This window comes from Globicephala melas, chromosome 11 (assembly GCF_963455315.2).
Source record: "Globicephala melas chromosome 11, mGloMel1.2, whole genome shotgun sequence".
Taxonomy (NCBI): Eukaryota; Metazoa; Chordata; class Mammalia; order Artiodactyla; family Delphinidae; genus Globicephala; species Globicephala melas.
The window spans coordinates 92,738,216-92,756,275 of record NC_083324.2 but is presented as its reverse complement, the minus strand read 5'-3'; the positions used below and the strand labels follow the sequence as shown (position 1 = coordinate 92,756,275).

At 45.3% G+C, this 18,060-nt stretch overlaps 1 protein-coding gene across 9 annotated transcripts in view; it reads left to right on the top strand.

Moving 5' to 3' along the window:
• The window catches only part of PHACTR1 (phosphatase and actin regulator 1), a 539,914-nt gene that overhangs the window by 479,788 nt on the left and 42,066 nt on the right, over positions 1 to 18,060 (top strand). For 8 of the 9 annotated variants that reach the window (XM_060308258.1, XM_060308254.1, XM_060308256.1 and 5 more), the window contains 2 exons: positions 15,819 to 16,057; positions 17,794 to 17,950. In XM_060308258.1, the coding sequence (XP_060164241.1) occupies positions 15,819 to 16,057; positions 17,794 to 17,950 (396 nt within the window). The remainder of the gene's footprint in view (positions 1 to 15,818; positions 16,058 to 17,793; positions 17,951 to 18,060) is intronic. The other variant, XM_060308257.1, reaches the window with a different exon arrangement.

The following is an 18,060-nucleotide window of genomic DNA, read 5'->3' as shown; positions in this document are numbered from 1 at the left end:
TAAGAGGTCTGAGAACCTGTCTAGGCTGGGCAACCTCCTACGTGCTCCTGCCGCCCCACGGTCTCAGCCCCCGTGGTCCCTCACCTGGTTTGCTGGGTCCCTGCTACCTGGTCTGCTGCTTCCACTCCTGCCCCCTCGGTCTGTCCTTAACATGACAGTCAAAGAGATGAGGTTTAACGAAAATCTGATCATGACTCTATTCATTCGCTAGGGTCGCCATAGCAAAGTACCGCAGACTGTGGGGCTTAAACAGCAGGAATTTACTGTCTCACAGTTCTGGGGGCTGGAAGTGCACAGTCAAGGTGCTGTCAGGGCTGGTTTCTCCTGAGGCCACTGTCCTGGGCTTGCAGACGGCCGTCTTCTCCCTGTGTCCTCACACGGTCTCTCCTCTGCGGGTCTGTGTCCTCATCTCCTGCTCTGATAAAAACACTAGTCATTTGGTTAGAACCCACCCTGCTGACCTCATTTTAACCGAATTACTCCTTTAACATAGTCACCTCTGAATAAGTCACATGTTGAGGTGCTGGGGATTAGCATTTAAGCACGAATTGGGTGGGAGTGGAGTTCAGTCCATAACAACGTGCACAAGCGCTCCTTGGCTTTCCGGCTCACAGAGAGTAAAAAGCAAAGTCCTCGCCTCAGCCCAGAAGCCCACCACGGCCTGGGCCCCTGTCAGCCCTATGACTACATCTGCTGTCCTCCACGTTGCTACTCTCTCCTACCACAAGGCCTGGACATGCTAGGCATCCTCCTGACAAAGGGCCTTTGCGTTGGCTGTTCCCTCAGTTGAGACTGCTCTTCCCTCCTGTATCCTAAAGTCTCCCTCCCTCACCTTCTTTGAGTCTCTAGTCACCTCCTCAGTGAAGCCCTCCCTGATTGCTCTATTTCAAATCACAACTCTCCTCCCAACACAGCCTATTCCCCAGTCCCCCTTTGTTCTTTCGTACATTTTTCACCATCTAACATTCTACGTTTGCCTTTTACTTTCCTTGTTGCTCTTTCTTACCTAGTAGAACGTGCAGTCTGCAAGGGTGAGAACCACTTTGAATGAATGAATGAACGAATGAATGAAGAATGAATGTAGAGCCCCTAGTAGCTGCTATGGTATTTCCTTATTATTAACCCACTTTGTCCTGATGGATATTTAGGTTGCTTCTGCTGTTCTTTTTCATTTTTGAGCTTTGAGTTCTCACAAGACACACATTATGTAAATACTAAGTGGTGTTGATCGTGCGGCAACCGTGTCTTTAACCTTTTGTATTAATTTTGCTCATGATCCTAAAATTTTTGAGTGAATCCCTCTGTCTGGAATTCACCCCATTTTGCAAAGAAAAGTTCTGCTTATTTTTCAAGACTTTATTAAAATACCACATCCTCTTGTGATCGCTTCTCAGATTCCCAGAGGAAGCTCTGCCTGCACATCCTCCTCTTGCACCCACTGCGTCCTGTTGTGCGTTTCTTGGTGTATTCTCTGTTAGATGTGGGCAGGAGCCATCCTTGCCTTCCCACTCGACTCCCGCCCCCCCAGTTCATCACAGGACCCATGATATAGGAAATATTCAGTAAACATTTCTTAAATGTATTTTATCAAAAGTTCTTATGGGGCTTCCCTGGTGGCGCAGTGGTTGAGAGTCCGCCTGCCGATGCAGGGGACACGGGTTCGTGCCCCAGTCTGGGAAGATCCCACATGCCGCGGAGCAGCTGGGCCCGTGAGCCATGGCCGCTGAGCCTGCACGTCCGGAGCCTGTGCTCCGCAGCGGGAGAGGCCACAACAGTGAGAGGCCCGCGTACAGCAAAAAAAAAGTTCTTATGATCTTTGAAATAGAAAGGTATTTTAATCTGTGAGCATAATTAATGCTTTTTTTGGTCCAGTTCTATTGAGATATAATTGACATACAGCACTGTATAGGTTTAAGGTGCACAGCCTAATGATTTGACTTACATACATCAAGAAACGATGACCGCAGTAAAAGTATAGGGAACATCCATCATCTCATATGGGTACAAAATAAAAGAAGGAGGGAAAAGATTATTTTCCTTGTGATGAGGACTCTTAGGATTTACTCTCTTAAGAAACTTTTATGCAGAACAGACAGCAGTGTTCATTATATTAATCATGTGGTACATGACATCCCTAGTACTTGTTTATCTTATAACTGGAAGTTTGTACCTGTTGACCGTATAAAGATATGATATGATTATCGACTATATTCCCCACGCTGTACATTTCATCTCCATGACCCATTTATTTCGTTACTGGAAGTTTGTACCCCTTAATTTCCCTCACCTGTTTCACTCATTCCCCCACCCCTTCCTCTCTGATGTTTTATTGGAAACTCCCTTAATGATGCAAATAGGCTCTAGCAGTGGGTACACTCCTCAGCCCGTTGCTCAGTTGTGCCCATTTTGTTTTGCTTTTGCAGATGTTAGAAGCAAAGAAAAAAGTTCATCCTTTAAAGTTAACCCTAGGTCTTTGCTTGTGGTAATGTCAAACTAGAGTTGAAGATGCTGTAACTTTGATTACGAACTCTTCCCACTGAAGTTCACTGTTCCTTCATTTTCTTGGAGCATAGCCAGCATATATGATAAAGTTGGGGAAAACGATCGTCTGTAGCTCCTCCAGCAAATTGTTGAGTTGTAGAGATTTATCATTGACCGTTCAGCATCCTTGGACTGAAACTAAAATTAACTTTCAGGTTTTTACAGCAAGGTCTGGAAGATGGGAACAGCCAGGTGAAGGGGCAGGAGAATGAGTGGGACACCCTAGGCAGAGCTGTGCGTATTAGGAGGATGTGTATTAGATAGTAAAGCAGGTAAGGCCACATGGAAAGAATAATTGAAATCTCCGGGTTTAAACTAAAAAAGCCAGATATTGAGTTTGTGTCACTATTATCATTTAGGTATATCAACAGCCAATTGATATTTTTAATGTGTTTTATTTTCACTCACTGGGTTTTGGTTTAAGTATCATACATTTAATCCTAGAGAGAGAAATTTACTTCCTACATATGAGCCTTAAAAGTGGACAAATAGGGCTTCCCTGGTGGCGCAGTGGTTGAGAGTCCACCTGCCGATGCAGGGGACGTGGGTTCGTGCCCCGGTCTGGGAAGATCCCACATGCCGCGGAACAGCTGGGCCCATGAGCCACGGCCACTGAGCCTGCGCGTCCGGAGCCTGTGCTCCGCAACGGGAGAGGCCACAACAGTGAGAGGCCCGCGTACCGCAAAAAAAAAAAAGAAAAAAAAGTGGACAAGTAAATTACAGTTCTGATAAACTCATGCTTCTTCTACCTTTTCCTCTCCCAGAATCCCTGAACAGTTAGATTAGAAAAGCTGGGACATTTGCCAGCAGAAAATTTAATCCCAGGAGAAAATTTTCATGCAGTCGCTGAGGCTAAGGATTTATACACCTTGAGTGAAAAACAGGCCCAGCGAAGAAAAAGGAAAGTATCAGTGTTTCCTTAGCAACCGGAAGGTCCATCAACAATTTTTTATCGAGCACCTTTTCTGAATGGGGCTCTGTGCTCGGCACTGGGGATACAGCGGTGAACAAAATATAGAGGGCGGCTGCCCTCGGCGTGGCCTAGAGTCTGCTGGGAGTGTGACCTGGGCGAGTCAGTGCCAGCGAGGGAGCTGGGGGGAGGGGAGAGCACAGCAGGGGGTCAGCTGGTAGGTGGGCTTCTCTGGAGAGCTGCATTTAAACTGAAATCTCAAAGATAGAAAGAACCAGGAGAAGACGGAGAAAAGGGATGAGAGAATATTCTAGGCAGATTAGAGGAAAGAATGATACACTGTCTCCAAACGGGTGATGAGATTTTTAGGAAGAAAAGGCAGGAAGTTGACAGTTACTCTCCAGCTTTTTAGAGGGACAATTATAGAGAATGAGAGAAATGACAGAAGATTGTGATCTGATGTAAGGAAGAGCCTGGGAACCATTGGAGAGAATACAAAAGATCTTTTGAAAAGATCAGGCTAGCAGCTGTCCCAAATGGTTTACTTGTAGGCTTCCTAAAGAAAAACCCTACAGGTGAGATTGTCTGCTAATGTCCTGTCCAACCCTGTAACTCCATGTCAGTAATACTGAAGTTATCTCTAATGTGAATGTTTATAGAAATAGAGTGGTTTTACCTCTCCTGGGAAGTTAGCTATACATTGGTGTTAATACAGATAGTCCAGACCAACAATGGTCAACCAGAACCAGAAAGGCTTCCAGAACCATCTTGAACTCTTGCCAACACTTACTGAGTACTGCTTACATTAGCTAGGGATTAAATTACTACCTGTCAAGATTATTGAAAAAGGAACAATTTCAGCATTGGACAGAAGAAATTGAAATCAGTAGCCCCGCAAACCCCTTCAGTCTTTAATAATTCTGTTATTCCATAATTAGACTTTTCAAAGATGACAGTTCATTTATAATCTTAGTATAAAAACATTTTGGGGTGACAGTTACTTTATGTGGCCTTCAGGGTCACAGGAAAGTCTAAAGAAGGATTCTCGGTCCTGAACTAGAGGGTCCCTGGGGTTTCTTCTAGCTTTAACAGTCTGACGTAATTACCGCATTGGTTTATGTCAGTGTTTCCACCTGCAAATCAGTGTTCATGATGATGAGTAGCTGTGCCTTGGTACCGGAGGAAAAATGAACCTCTGAATAGCTAAATGTTGTTTGCTTGTGAAATGACATTTATTTGAGGAAGTTCGGTATTTTGTTCATCGTAGAGCAAATGGCATGTATTTTCAAATGAACTGTGTTTCCAGGGAAAGATTCTCTTTCTTATACTGATGACCGTCTCTTCAACATCTCCTCCAATTCTGGTGAGACATTTGTCCCTGACCCTTTGAGGCCAGAGTTATCCATGTCTTACCTTAGGTCAGTACTTGGATTTTACAGCAGGTATTTTTCATCTGTAAGTGGCTGCCTGTAGCTGTTGTTTTGCAATTTAACTGCTGCTTTAAGAGGCAGAATGAGATTTCAGAACAAGGTAATGTCACCCTGAGCAAGACAGGTCCTCCCCTGCAAGGCTGGTGAGCCACCTGGTCAGAAGAAGGTTACAATGAGACTAGATGAACCACTGACATCTTTCAAAGTCTTAAGAGGATAAAAAAGGAAATGTATTTTTATAAGAGAGAATCTGCCCCTGAATTCCTATGTGTACATGAGTAGAAACCCTGCCCTTGCTTAATGAATAAGTATAGATGCTTCGATCTTCTTGGAAACCCTTGTCCAAAAAGATTTTGCAGACCACAGATATTTAAAAAGCGAGGGAATTCCCTGGCGGTCCAGTGGTTAAGACTTGTTGCTTCCACTGCAGGGGGCCTAGGAACTAAGATCCTGCATGCCACGTGGCACGGCCAAAAAAAAAGTTAAAAAGCGAAAGGAAGTGTTTCGCAATGTGGCATCAATGTTAACTTCTCGGTTTTGACAAATATACCATGGTCATGAAGGATGTTGACATGAGGGGAAGCTGGCTTAAAGGTATATGGGAATTATCTGTGCTTTCTTTGCAACTCTTCTGTAAAGCTAAACTTATTACAAAATAAAAAATTATTACAAAACAACCCCCCCAAAAAGAACCAAAAATAAAATCCTGGCATCACATCCAGCCAAGCATGACCTAGGACATTGGCTGAGGTCTAGGGACAAAGGCCTGTGGAAAAGCCACCAGTTTGGTTCCTCCATCAGAAATGGAGGTTGCTGTTGGTGAGATTCTGGGTGTCTTACGGTTTTATTCATCACATCCTGACCCCAGACACTGTTTCAGAAGTGTGGGTCATTGGTCCCTGGAAGGACAGACAAAGGGATGTGAGTGAACTAATTTACATTCATTACCATGGCTGGAAAAAAAGCAGCTCAAAACACATCCTCCACTCAGGGAAGCTCAGTCCCCTGGTCTATATATAGAATGGCATCATTTCCTGCTGACTAAGGTCCAACAAAAAAAAACACAAAGGCTCCGATGTTGAGTTTCTTATCTCAGAAGGCTGTGATAGAGCGTACAATGTGTGCCTGCTTTCCTAAAATGAAGCTGATTAACTGTTTTCTTGGGTGTCAGAGGTTACTTCCGTCATTCTCCAGCCGCAGGCGCTGCAATTTGTAGCATAATTTCTCACACGTTTTTGGGCTCCGAGGAGAAAACGTCTGACTGTTCCCTCTCCTTTCTGAAAACTCTCTTTATAACTCTGTGCAGTCAGAAGGACGAAAGCTGTCCCTGTTGAATTTCATTTTCAGCATCATATTGGAGGGTAATAAATGTTCTCTGTCCTTTCAAGAGATTATTGTCTTCTTTTTTTTTTTAACAGTAGGTGCAGTTGAAATCATGTGTGGGAAAGCAGTATCCCTTTATGACACGTTTTTCTTTAAAAATGGTGGTGAAATGGTTCCCATGTATTTTCAAGGAAGAGGAAGGATTTAAAATAGGAATTTTTCATTTCAGAACCTGCCCCTGATTTCCTAGCAGAGTATCAAAGGTGCTTGATCGTGGGTAATCCCGTGCCCAGGGATGGGTCACGATGCTCCACTATGCATCTACCTGTTATCATGTGATGGAGACGCAGTGATGGTTATAAAGCTCCCTTGGAAGGGAGCCAGCTGTTTACTGACCCTGAGTTGTTGTAGATGTCTTGCATTCATCTCTTGATGAATTATTAAAAATAAGCTGCCTCTCCCTCACCAGTAACGAACAGGAAAGGTAAAACAGTCTCTTAATGTTCAAAGTCTAGGGATTTCTTAGAAACATGTGACTGTTTAGATGATAGGAAAATGCGGTGAAGGGGGAGGGAACCTGAGGCGTGCCGTTGTGTTCTCAATTTATGTCTCTCCTACTTGGTTTAGTAGAGTCAAAAAGGAGAGTTGACTTTAAAAAAAAAAAAAGAGTTTTCCAAAAAGGAGACGCATTAAACGTTATTCTTGTTGGAGACAGGACCAAGGAGAGAGGACACGGCTTTTCACTTCCCTGGCATGGCATGGGGACATAGTGAAGGCAAAGAGAGTTTGAAATGAGTGCTTTTTACTGATTTAGGACTGGTATTTTACTCTCAAACTTTCTGAATCCTGTTTTCGTGTGTCTCTTGTAAATGGCAGGCGTCCTGTTTTAGGTACACTTCTGTCTGTTCTTCCTGGTTTATTCACTTTTTTCATGAAGGAAGACATTCAGGCACTTCCATCCTCTGGGGAGAAAGCGGGACAGAACAAAGTTGACATCCTCACAAACTTACCTTTCAGTGGAGGAGACAGATGATACACTAATGAATATCTTATATGCTGTGTATATACATCTATACACTGAAGAAAATATAAAGCAGGGGAGTGGGCATCACCTATGATGGTGATACCTTTCTGTCCTCGAGGAACTGCGTCACTGATGTGGCCACAGTAAACCCACTGCATCCCTTCTTCTTGTTGGTGACGCACCATTACGCAAGACTAGACTATCCAGCCTCGTGATTATTCTGCCCCACTCTCTCTTGTATCCTGTTCTCTCTGCAGCCTACTCGCCCCCAGCCACGGGCTACTCACACAAACACGGATGTACCACCCACGTCAGGAGTTCAAACCTGTCTCTGTGTCCCATCAGAGTCTCCAACCTTGGGGCTCTTCCCAGCAAAATTCATAGCAAAAAAGGAGCTGAGTTCTGTGAACATCTGTTGTCCTTGCTTTTTGTTATACGATAATTAGTATATTCCCATGTTTTTTTTTTTTAAATTTGTGGTACCAATTGCATTTCATAGTCAGCATGTCCATATACAAGAAAATAACGGCCCTGAGGGTTCTTTGGGAGAAGACAGTGTGGTTAATGGAAAGAACACAGGCCCTGGAGGGAGAAAACCCACATCCATATCCCTGTTGTGATCACAACTGAGTGATCACTTATTTCCTCAGAAATGTAACATCCTCATCCATAAAATCAGGATAATAACAATACCCTTCCTAACTTTGCAAGTTTTGGGAAGATTAAATGAGATAACGAACATTTACGAAGTACTTTGATAGGACCCATGCAGGACCCTATGTGTTAACTGTTGTTGCTGTTTTGAAAGATGGCCTGCTCCTTTGTCCTGATTTGTGGAGCCCCCTGGTGTATTTAATTACTAGAATGGAAATATTCCAACATGGTGCAACTGACCAACATCTTGCAAATGTTACGGAGCGCTCTCAGGTTTTTGCATGTTCATCCCTATTTCATTTCTCAAGAAAATTACGTCATTTGGAGCGACCCAGATGGGGAACAGAATCTCATCTTCCCCCCCGCCCCCTCGCCGGACAATAATTTAGGACCTTTGGTGTTAATTTAAATTTATCATAGAATGTCATACAAGAAGAAACCTTCTAGATCTTATCTAGCCCAACTACCTCACCTTACAAAGCAGCCTAACTCTGGACAGTCTTAACTGAAGTGGCCTGAGAGCGTAGAGTTAGGAAATGTGCTGACGTTAAGCTGTCTCTGTTACGTTCTATACTCACACCGTCCTGGGATGGAAGGCACGCGGGTACCCTGGCATTCTTCCTTGCACAGATCTGTGCCTTATCTCTTTGGATTATCTTCTTGGGAAGAACTCTAGATCACTATTTCCACAGCTTTAATTCTCCTTTCATAGGATATTTTCCCTACACAGCAAGACTATCTAAGGGTCAGGGATAATTATTTTAGTGAATTAAAAAGATGCTAAGTATATTATGGCCTACTCTGATTACTAGAGACTTCAAATATTTGATTGACTTTTCCATCAGTTCCCAAAACGTGCACAAAAACAGGGCTGAGATATGAAGAGAATTAATAATCAGGCTCTGTCTTTGACAGGCTTACAGTCCATGGGGGCAGGGGGTAAATGCTTAGATGTGTGATTGTAACATAATGCGACAGATGCTGTAACAGGTGGGAATGGAAGCTGTGGAAGCACAGAGAAGGGACTGTTTTCCGCTGAAAAATCAGAAAAGGCTGCTCCAAAGAAATGGCATTGGAGCTCTCGTTGAGGGTGGGTGGACTGCTCCAGTCAAACTCTGAGGGGCTATTTCTGAGGTGGGGGGATGGCAGGAAAGCTCACAACGTGCTCGGGAGGCGACAGGTGGCCTGGTGGCTGGAACACTGGGTGCGCGGTAAAGAATGGCAACAGATCAGATGGGGAGGAATTATGGGGCCAGGTGGTGAGGTGCTCCCTAGGCCATTCCAAAGAGGGTGATGAGGTTTATCCAATTGACAATGAGACCCTTCAAAGGTCTTTTCATTGGAATTATATGACCGGAACTGTTTGACAGCAGTAGAGAGAGGACTGGGTGGTGGTGAGGAAGAGAGAAGGTTCTGGAAAAAGAGTAAGTTTTGAAGCCATTTCAGGGCTCTGCTTCTGTCCAGATGACACCAGTACGAGCTCAGGCTCTACAGCCCCTACTGCCCGAGTTCAGTAATGCCTGCACCCCTCTCGCTGTGACCGTGGCTGCGTGCCTCATTTTTCCTCTCTGAAGTGGAGGGTAACAGTAGTACCTGTCTAATAGGGTGGTGGTCGTTAGGCTTAAGTGAACCCATCCCTGGCACTATGTGAGCATTTAAAGTGTTAGCTCTTTTCACCATTATGTGCAGCGATCCAGGAAGAGCTAGGGAGGCGCCGCCTAGGAGGTCAGGATGAGGGTCTCCACGTTTACCTGCAGTTTTAATTCCTGCTCACCCACCTGGAAGAGGTACAGTGACCACAACCCCCACGCGATGAGATCCGTTTGAATTCCAAGCAAACTCAGTGCTTAATCTCTGAAGAGTTTTGACGTGAATGGTCCAGAATAGATCTGATTATGTGAGTCATCTTTTCCCTGGGGACTTGGACAGGTACTCTGGAAGATGTGGTGACTCTTTCGGGCCACCGGAGTGTCATTTTGTACATCACTGATCTGGGCCACATAATGAGAAAAGCTGCTTCCCTCGAATTGGTTTGGAGCTCTCGCATTAATGGGGTAGCTGCTCAGGGACTAGAGCCGCGGCACAGATAACATGCTCAGCGGAACTGTCATGGTGTCAGATCGTTGGTACCGCCCCCAGAGCAGCAACCTGATCCACAGCAGGTCAGGAACTTAGGAGATGAGATCTGGGCAGTTCATCCTTCAGCAAATACTGCACATTCCTGAGAGTTAATACCCAAGTTGCATGAGAAGAGACTCAGGTGGTACAACTCTGAAGATGCAGCAGGTGGCAAAGCTGTCATGCGCACTCCAGGCCAGCGGTTCCCAAATGGGCAGTTTTGCCCCTCAGAGGACATTGGGCAGTATCTGGTGATATTTTGGGTTGTCGCCACTGGAGGAGATGCCACTAGCATCTAGTGAGTAGAGACCAGGTTTGCTGCTAAACAGCCTACGATGCACAAGACAAGCCCCCCCTACAAAGAAGGGTCCGGTCCAAAATGTCAGCCATGCCGAGGCTGAGAGACTCTGGCCTAGCCCGACATTTAACCAGAATGTGATATATACGTCATTGGTGGTACCCAAAGTGAGTTTAAGACGAGCTTTTTTAAGTTTTAATGGACACGTACTTATTTTAATGTAAGTTGTAAACACACACTTAACATAAAACCAGTGATTACAAAGATATTGTTGCTTAAGATGAGGCTAAATTAGTATTTGAGTTTTTTTTAAGTGTTGACTTAAAAATACGAAGTAAATAATAGCGTAAGTGGACATCAAATATGGCTAAGGAGTGTGGGATGATGCAGGTTAGAAGCCGTTGGTTTGGACGAGGAGTCAGAAAACTTTTTCTGTAAAATAACTGGGTAGTGAATATTTGAGGCTCTGCTGCAACCTCTCAACCATTTTGGTACAAAAGTCACCATGACAATAGGTAAACAGCTGAGTTCTTTTCCCATCCTGACTTTTCTAAACCCAGTGTCTGATGCATCCTTTAAACTCAGTGCCCCAGGTATGGCCTGACTGTGGCAGGAGAAGACACTCTAACTTACCCTGGTTAGTAAGATTTAAAATATTTATAAAGTCATGATACCCGTTTTGTACACATGTTGTGGACAAAGTGTGATGTGTTCCTCACTTTGCATGTGTACAGTTAGTGCGGTTTGTGTTTAACCAAAGTACACAATCTTACAAGTATCACAATTCAGTGTTTGGATACAGCATATTGAAATAGAGTGGGTTCAAATTCCAGCTCCTCCCTTTACTACCTACGCCCTCATGGGCCTATTACCCTCTCACAGCCTCCATTTCCTGCTTAATAAAACGAGGATAGTGACACCTCTCCTGCAAGGTTGTTATAACAATGTAATGAGATGTGGAAGTCTCCAGAACAGTGGGCAGCACATTCAGTAAATGTTTACTGTTTTCCTTTTCTGCCTTAGTTCTTCCACATATTTGATTCTGTTACTAAGCCATTAATAAAAGTGTCAGTCAAGTCAGGGGCACCTATACAATACACTGAATATACACTGAAAATACAATACACTGAAAATACTCCCTGAAAATTAAAGAATGATCTCTGCACTAATACCCTTTGAGTATGACTCGTCAGCCACTTAAAATGCACCTAGATGTCAGTGATTCCAGCCCATCTTTCTTCCAGCAAAAGCAATAAACAATAACTGAGTGTCAGCCATGGTGTCAGGCCCCTGCTACAGACATGAAGAAGATATGGTCCCTGCCCCTGGAGGCATCTACTGCTTGGTTGGGGAGAGGAAGCTAGTAAGCAAACGGATGCTCCCAATTTCCACAATTGTGGAATCTCCTGAGAAACTAGGCAAAGTGTTGCCCAAGACAAGTATTGAAAGATAAATAGAAATTAACCAGGTGAAGGTGAGATCCCCTCACATCCCAGGCCAAGAGTGTGCAGTGCATTGTTGCATGTGAACGAAGGGTGAGTTGTATGGGGACAGAGGCGTGGAGGGGTTGCAAGGCTGGGTGAATAATACAGGTCAGATTATGCGAGGCGTTGCATGGCAGGCTGTGTCTGAATTACTGCTTCCAGGCTAACGGTTCTCCCTCTAGCAGCGACACCTTTTATTTAGAGCAGGTCTTCTAAGTGACAGCTCCATTCTAGAAAACCAGCGTTACTAAGACTGTTGGACTGGTGTCCCCCTTCCTGCCCATTACCACCAGCGGTGGAGGCCAGATGTAAGACGCGGCTACATTTCAGTTGATTTAGTTCTTTGCTGTGAATAATATAGCTTGTAATGTGGATTTTTTTGAATTTTCCATGTGTGTCACTCTTGAAGCACTGGTTTTGTAGCCGAGGCAGGCATTCAGGGTTCTAACAGATGAGATGGCTACATCTGAGTTTCCGAAAGTTGCTTTGACGACAGTCTGGAGGACAGACTGAAACGGAGAATGTTTGGAAACCACTTGAAGGGCCCTTCCTATAAATAACAAGTGAGGGGCTCCCTTGAGGCCATGCCAGTGGGACACACGTGCACCAGACCTACTAAAAAGATACCGTTGACCCAATTTCACCCAAGGAAACTGAGGCTCAGAAAAGTTAATAATCTGCCCAGTGTCATGAGAGAGTCAGTGACGGAACTTGGACTTGGAGCTATGTCTTGACTGCTCATACCGAGGCCCCATCAGAACCTTTCCGGCCTCCTTCCCAGCCAACTCTTCTATCCCCTTGTGTCTTTGCTTGCTACCCTGTGGTCCTCCAGAGCTACCAGATGTGTGGAATCATCTGGTATTTGTCTTCCTCCTTCTCAGCATTTTTCCTAACACAGAGTTGGCATATATTTATCAATAGAATATTTGTTAAGACCCTTTTGGTGGATTCACCCAGCTTGCTGGAAAACACTTTCTTCGTCCTTATGGAAACTGGACATTCTGTCACATGCTAGACTGGCCGGATCGGCCAGGCAAGGTCTTCAGCTGTTGCTGTGATGCCCCAACCAGGCAGTCGCTGGTCTCTATGACTGGTCCCTATTTTCCAAGGTGGGCAGTCTTATATGTAGGACCTGCCCCAGGGGCTGAGGGATCTGCCTTATAAGCCCCTTCTTCTCAGGGTTTCACACTTCCTGTAGATCATTTTTTTCTTTTAATACATTTATTTTTTATTTTTTTTTTTATTTTTGGCTGCGTTGGGTCTTCATTGCTGCACGTGGGCTTTCTCTAGTTGTGGCGAGCGGGGCTACTCTTCATCGCGGTGCGCGGGCTTCTCATTGAGGTGGCTTCTCGTTGCGGAGCACGGGCTCTAGGCACGCGGGCTTCAGTAGTTGTGGCACGTGGGCTTCAGTAGTTGTGGCTCGTGGGCTCTAGCGCGCAGGCTCAGTAGTTGTAGTGCATGGGCTTCGTTGCTCCGCGGCATGTGAGATCCTCCCGGACCAGGGCTTGAACCGTGGCTCCTGCATTGGCAGGCAGATTCTTAACCACTGTGCCACCAGGGAAGCCCCTCCTGGTAGATCTTTGAGAGAGGAGAAATCACAGTCTCCTCTTTATCATAGACTACTTGGGAAGCTGAGTTTCTTATCTTTCTTTGCATAGTATTTCTCCTTTCTCTGTCCTCTCGGGCAGGTTGGAGCTGTCACCTTAAGGAATTCTTGTGCTTTCTAGTTTCCAACTTTTATTTCCTCAAAAGACTTTTCCCACCAGACATGAATAGCTATTGGCTTCTTTTCATTCTTGCTCTTGTCGTATCCCCAGCGCCCTGCCTTCACTGGAGCCAATAATTAAACTAGAAATGGCAGGGAGGGGAGAGAGCAGGGGTGGGGCAAAACAGGGGCCACGGAGTTACAGTTTTGCTTCTTCCACACCAACTTCCCTTAATACCCAGTGTAGAAACCCAAGCGCGGTTGGAGCCCAGTGTCGTTGTCTGATGGAAGGGCCGCCTCGGGAGGTGGTGTAGTCCGTCACCTTTCAGCCAGCTCTTGGATTTGTCATGCGAGACCATCCATTCTGTACTCCACCTTCTTGTTCTCACTGCCATTCCTATTAAACTAGGTGGCAAATGGGCCCCCTAACCTGCTAATGTCTAATTAAGATGCTGCATTTTTATAAACATGTGATTGATTTAATCTTATTCAGTGGTTGAAGTTTTTTTTTTAAGTTGATTTAGTTCATTTCCTTGAACACCATAGCTCATGATGTGTCAACTAGATTTGCCATTTGTGTCACTAAAGACTTATGAGAAAAATACAAAGAGAAAAACAGCCGTTTGGAAACAATGGAAGGAAGAAAGTGAATTGAATTTAAATTAGACATAGCAATCAAGTGTAATGAGGGATTTCCCTGGTGGCGCAGGGGTTAAGAATCTGCCTGCCAGTGCTGGGGACTCGGGTTTGAGCCCTCATCTGGGAAGATCCCACATGCCACGGAGCAACTAAGCCCATGTGCCACAACTACTGAGCCTGCACTCTAGAGCCCATGCGCCACAACTACTGAGCCCGTGTGCCACAACTACTGAGCCCATGCGCCTAGAGCCCGTGCTCCACAACAAGAGAAGCCACTGCAGTGAGCAGCCCACGCACTGCAACGAAGAGTAGCCCCCGCTCACCGCCACTAGAGAAAGCCTGTGCACAGCAACAAAGCCCCAAACACAGCCAAAAATAAATAAATAATTTTAAAAAAAGAAATAAAAAGCTGAGATTTAGAAATTAGACACATTTTAAAAAAAATAAAATGTAAGGAAGGTTTTAAAGGAGACCTAGCATGCATTCACATGTCCTTAAGAGTTTTCTTTTAGATAAGATGTTCTAACGTAAAATTATTGCTAGACAGCATAGCCTCACACTCCGTTTCTTAACACGTCAAACACTGTTGGATGGTAAAATGCATTCAGTTTCCTATGTTTAGAAATTCCTTAAATGAAAGACATAAATTCCACTTGAAGTTCATCTGAAAAAAAAGTTATAAAATTTAACTGTGGGTTTCAGGCTCCATTATTCTTGCTGGACTTCATTCAGAGCCGGTCATAAAAAGGATTCTAACTTGCTGTAGGAACCTTGGATAGACTCTAATAAGAAAATAACTAATTTTCTTTATTTTTGATAATACACATTTCCTGATTTTCTTACAATGAAACTCATGTGGCTTTTATTAAGAAGCAGATCATTTTTAATTAAAAAATATTTTTTATCTGAGTTGGCTCAATTAAAGAGGTAAAACCAAAAATACGATCATCATTGCTGCTGGGAACACTGACCTGCTGAAAAACCAGACTGGCGTTGCCTGTGTCTGCTGAGGGTCTGACATGGTCCTTGGGAGAGAACTTGGTCTGAGTCGCCCTTGCCCATGTCCACCCCGATGTCATGCGTGGGTCTCCAGCCTGATGGTCCCACCTCTTCTGTTTCTCTGCATCTCCATCCGTGACATTTCAGTCAGCCCCTACCAGTCATGCTGTATAGCTTTGAAAGCTGGAGCTTCATGTATTGTCTCTTTCTTTCCTGGGTCTCTCACTTCACCATCAAATTAACCCTTTTACTCCTTTAAGACATGTGGGTTGCAAACGAACCTTCCTTTGACCATTGGGGTTGTTGCTCTTAACCAGAAATAAAAAGAGTCAAATTTATTTTTAAAATTTTTTATTTTTTAAATTGCGGTAAATACACAGGACATGAAATTCACCATCTTCCCCACTCTAAAGTATACAGTTCAGTGGCATTCTCGTACATTCGCATTACTGTGCTACCGTCACCACCGTCCATCCGCAGGGCAGTAGAATTCTCATTTCCTATTCTGTGCTGCTACCACCATCCAGTAACTCAGCTGCCCCTAAACAGTTAGCTGTTAGGTGAGAAATGAGACTTGAATTGCCCAGTAGACCTTTTGTCTCTTAGGACATAATGGCTAAGTTTTTAAAAGGTTCTGATGCATTTAATACGACACGTTAGACAGAATAAATGTGCTCTTTTCTCTTTAAACAGCTCTGAGCAGCGGGTACCCTGTTCTACTTCTTACCACAGCTCTGGTTTGCACTCGGGTGACAGTGTCACAAAAGCAGGACCTCTGGGCCTTCCGGAAATAAGACAAGTGCCAACTGTTGTGATTGAATGTGATGACAATAAAGAAAATGTGCCTCATGAATCAGACTACGAAGACTCTTCTTGCCTGTACACAAGAGAAGGGGAAGAGGATGAGGACGACGACAGCTCGCTGTATACCAGTGGGTGCATCTAAACTCTTCGCTGAGGGTGGGAGGGGCGTGGCTGGCGGGAAGAGCTGCCCACCTCTGTGGGTTCTAATCTGAGGTCCGAGGTTACTGTTTCTTCATTAGTAAGACGAAAGGGTAACTGTCCTCTGAACAGCCTCAGAGCTCTAAAAATGACAGCATCGTGCTACCATCTCTCGCCTCTTTTCGATGTCTCTTTTTTTCTTTGATGGCTTCCCTTGGGCTGCAACACCCCATCAATTAAAAAAAAAAAAAAAAAGCAAGGAGGGGAGGCACCTTAAAATTCAATTCCAGTCTACAAAATATATAAAAATACTAACCATTGTATATGGAACCAATTCATTTTTAAGCATACCTCAACCACTGAACTTAAATTTCAGTGATCAACTTTTTAATGCGTGAACTTATATGATAGCAACCTTTTACCGACTGTGTGCCTGACGATATGCTAAGGTTTTATTCTCATCTACATCTGACAACACTCAGGGGCATAAACTACTGCCCCATTTTACAGGTGAGGGGAGAAAATGGAGAAGTAAGGGACTTGCCCAGAGACTCACGTCTACTAAGTGGCAGTGCTGAGAGTTGAAGCTGCCTGTGTCTCATTCCAAAACCCACGTTCTAAAAGCAGTGGCAAAAGAAGGAAGATAAGTACTTACTCTATAAGGTCCAAAGGAGCCCCCCAGACTTGCTGCTTCCCGGTCTCTTCCTCTTGCCTCACAGCTCACCAGGCCTCAGACAGCTCGCTAAACCTGAGTGATGGAAATAGTCCTGGTGTTGAGGAGAGAACCCTGGAGGGGCAGCCGAAGGCCCACATGGGCCGTGAGGGAAGGAGCTGTTGCCCAGCCTCTGCTCACTGTTTCCTGCCCGGAGAATGGAACGCTTTATACCAGGGTTTCTCAACCTTGGCACAAGTGACATCTTGGGCCAGATAATTCTTTGTCATGGCGGCTGCCCTGTGCACTGTAGGATGTTTGGTAGCATCCCTGGCCTCTACCCACTGGGTGCCGGTAGCACCCTCCCCAGCAAACTCGAGTTTGACAACCAAAAATGTCTCTAGACCTTGCCAAATGTCCCTGGTGGGGGCAGAAATCACTCCTGATTGAGAATCATGGATTTATTCCAGATGTGAGGAAATAAAAGGAAAAGCAGACCCAGAATATTGCCTGTTTCCATGAGCTTGCCCCCTCTCCCACCCCACACGGACCCCACTTTGCCCAACTTTACTTGCCTGTACCCTCCAGCCCCACTGTAGCTGATCTCTTTTGTTTCCTGTGATTCCCCCGCCTATCCTTCACCTCTGAGCGTCCACACACGCAGATGCCCACCGGCCTGCTGCCTGTTGGCCTCACTTACCCTGCACGTGGCGGCCGCGCCTCCTCCGCCCTTTGCATTCTGTTTTGCACTCCGCAGTCTGTCCTCCCCTCCTTTGTGATGTTGCCCACATTGGGGGGGGGGAGTTCCTGGGGAGCAGAGATCCAATCACAGGCTCTCCATGTGCCCCGCACGTGCCCAGCGTACCGCGAGGTAGAAGGGACATGCTGATTGCAGGAACGGTATGAAAGTCGCATACTGCAGCTTTCCTCCTTTGACCGAGGTCTTGACCGCGCTCAGGTGTTGGGCTCTTATATCTGTCTCCCCGCCTCTCACCTTGTGGTCCACGGCTGTCCCTGGGGGGAGCCCGAGCAGGTTGGTGACAGCCTTATTACCTCATGTCTCCCTTCCTGCAGGCTCCCTGGCCATGAAGGTGTGCAGGAAGGACTCCTTAGCCATCAAACTCAGCAACAGGCCCTCCAAGCGAGAGCTGGAAGAAAAGAACATCCTTCCGAGGCAGACGGACGAGGAACGGCTGGAGCTGAGGCAGCAGATCGGCACCAAGCTCACCAGGTAGGACAGCGCAGCCCGCGGCTCCACGGATTTCCGTGCAAGAATTCAGTCTCCATCCTCAGATCTGTTTTGAGTGTCTCTGAAGAGCTCCCTGTAGAAAAAGTCCGTGG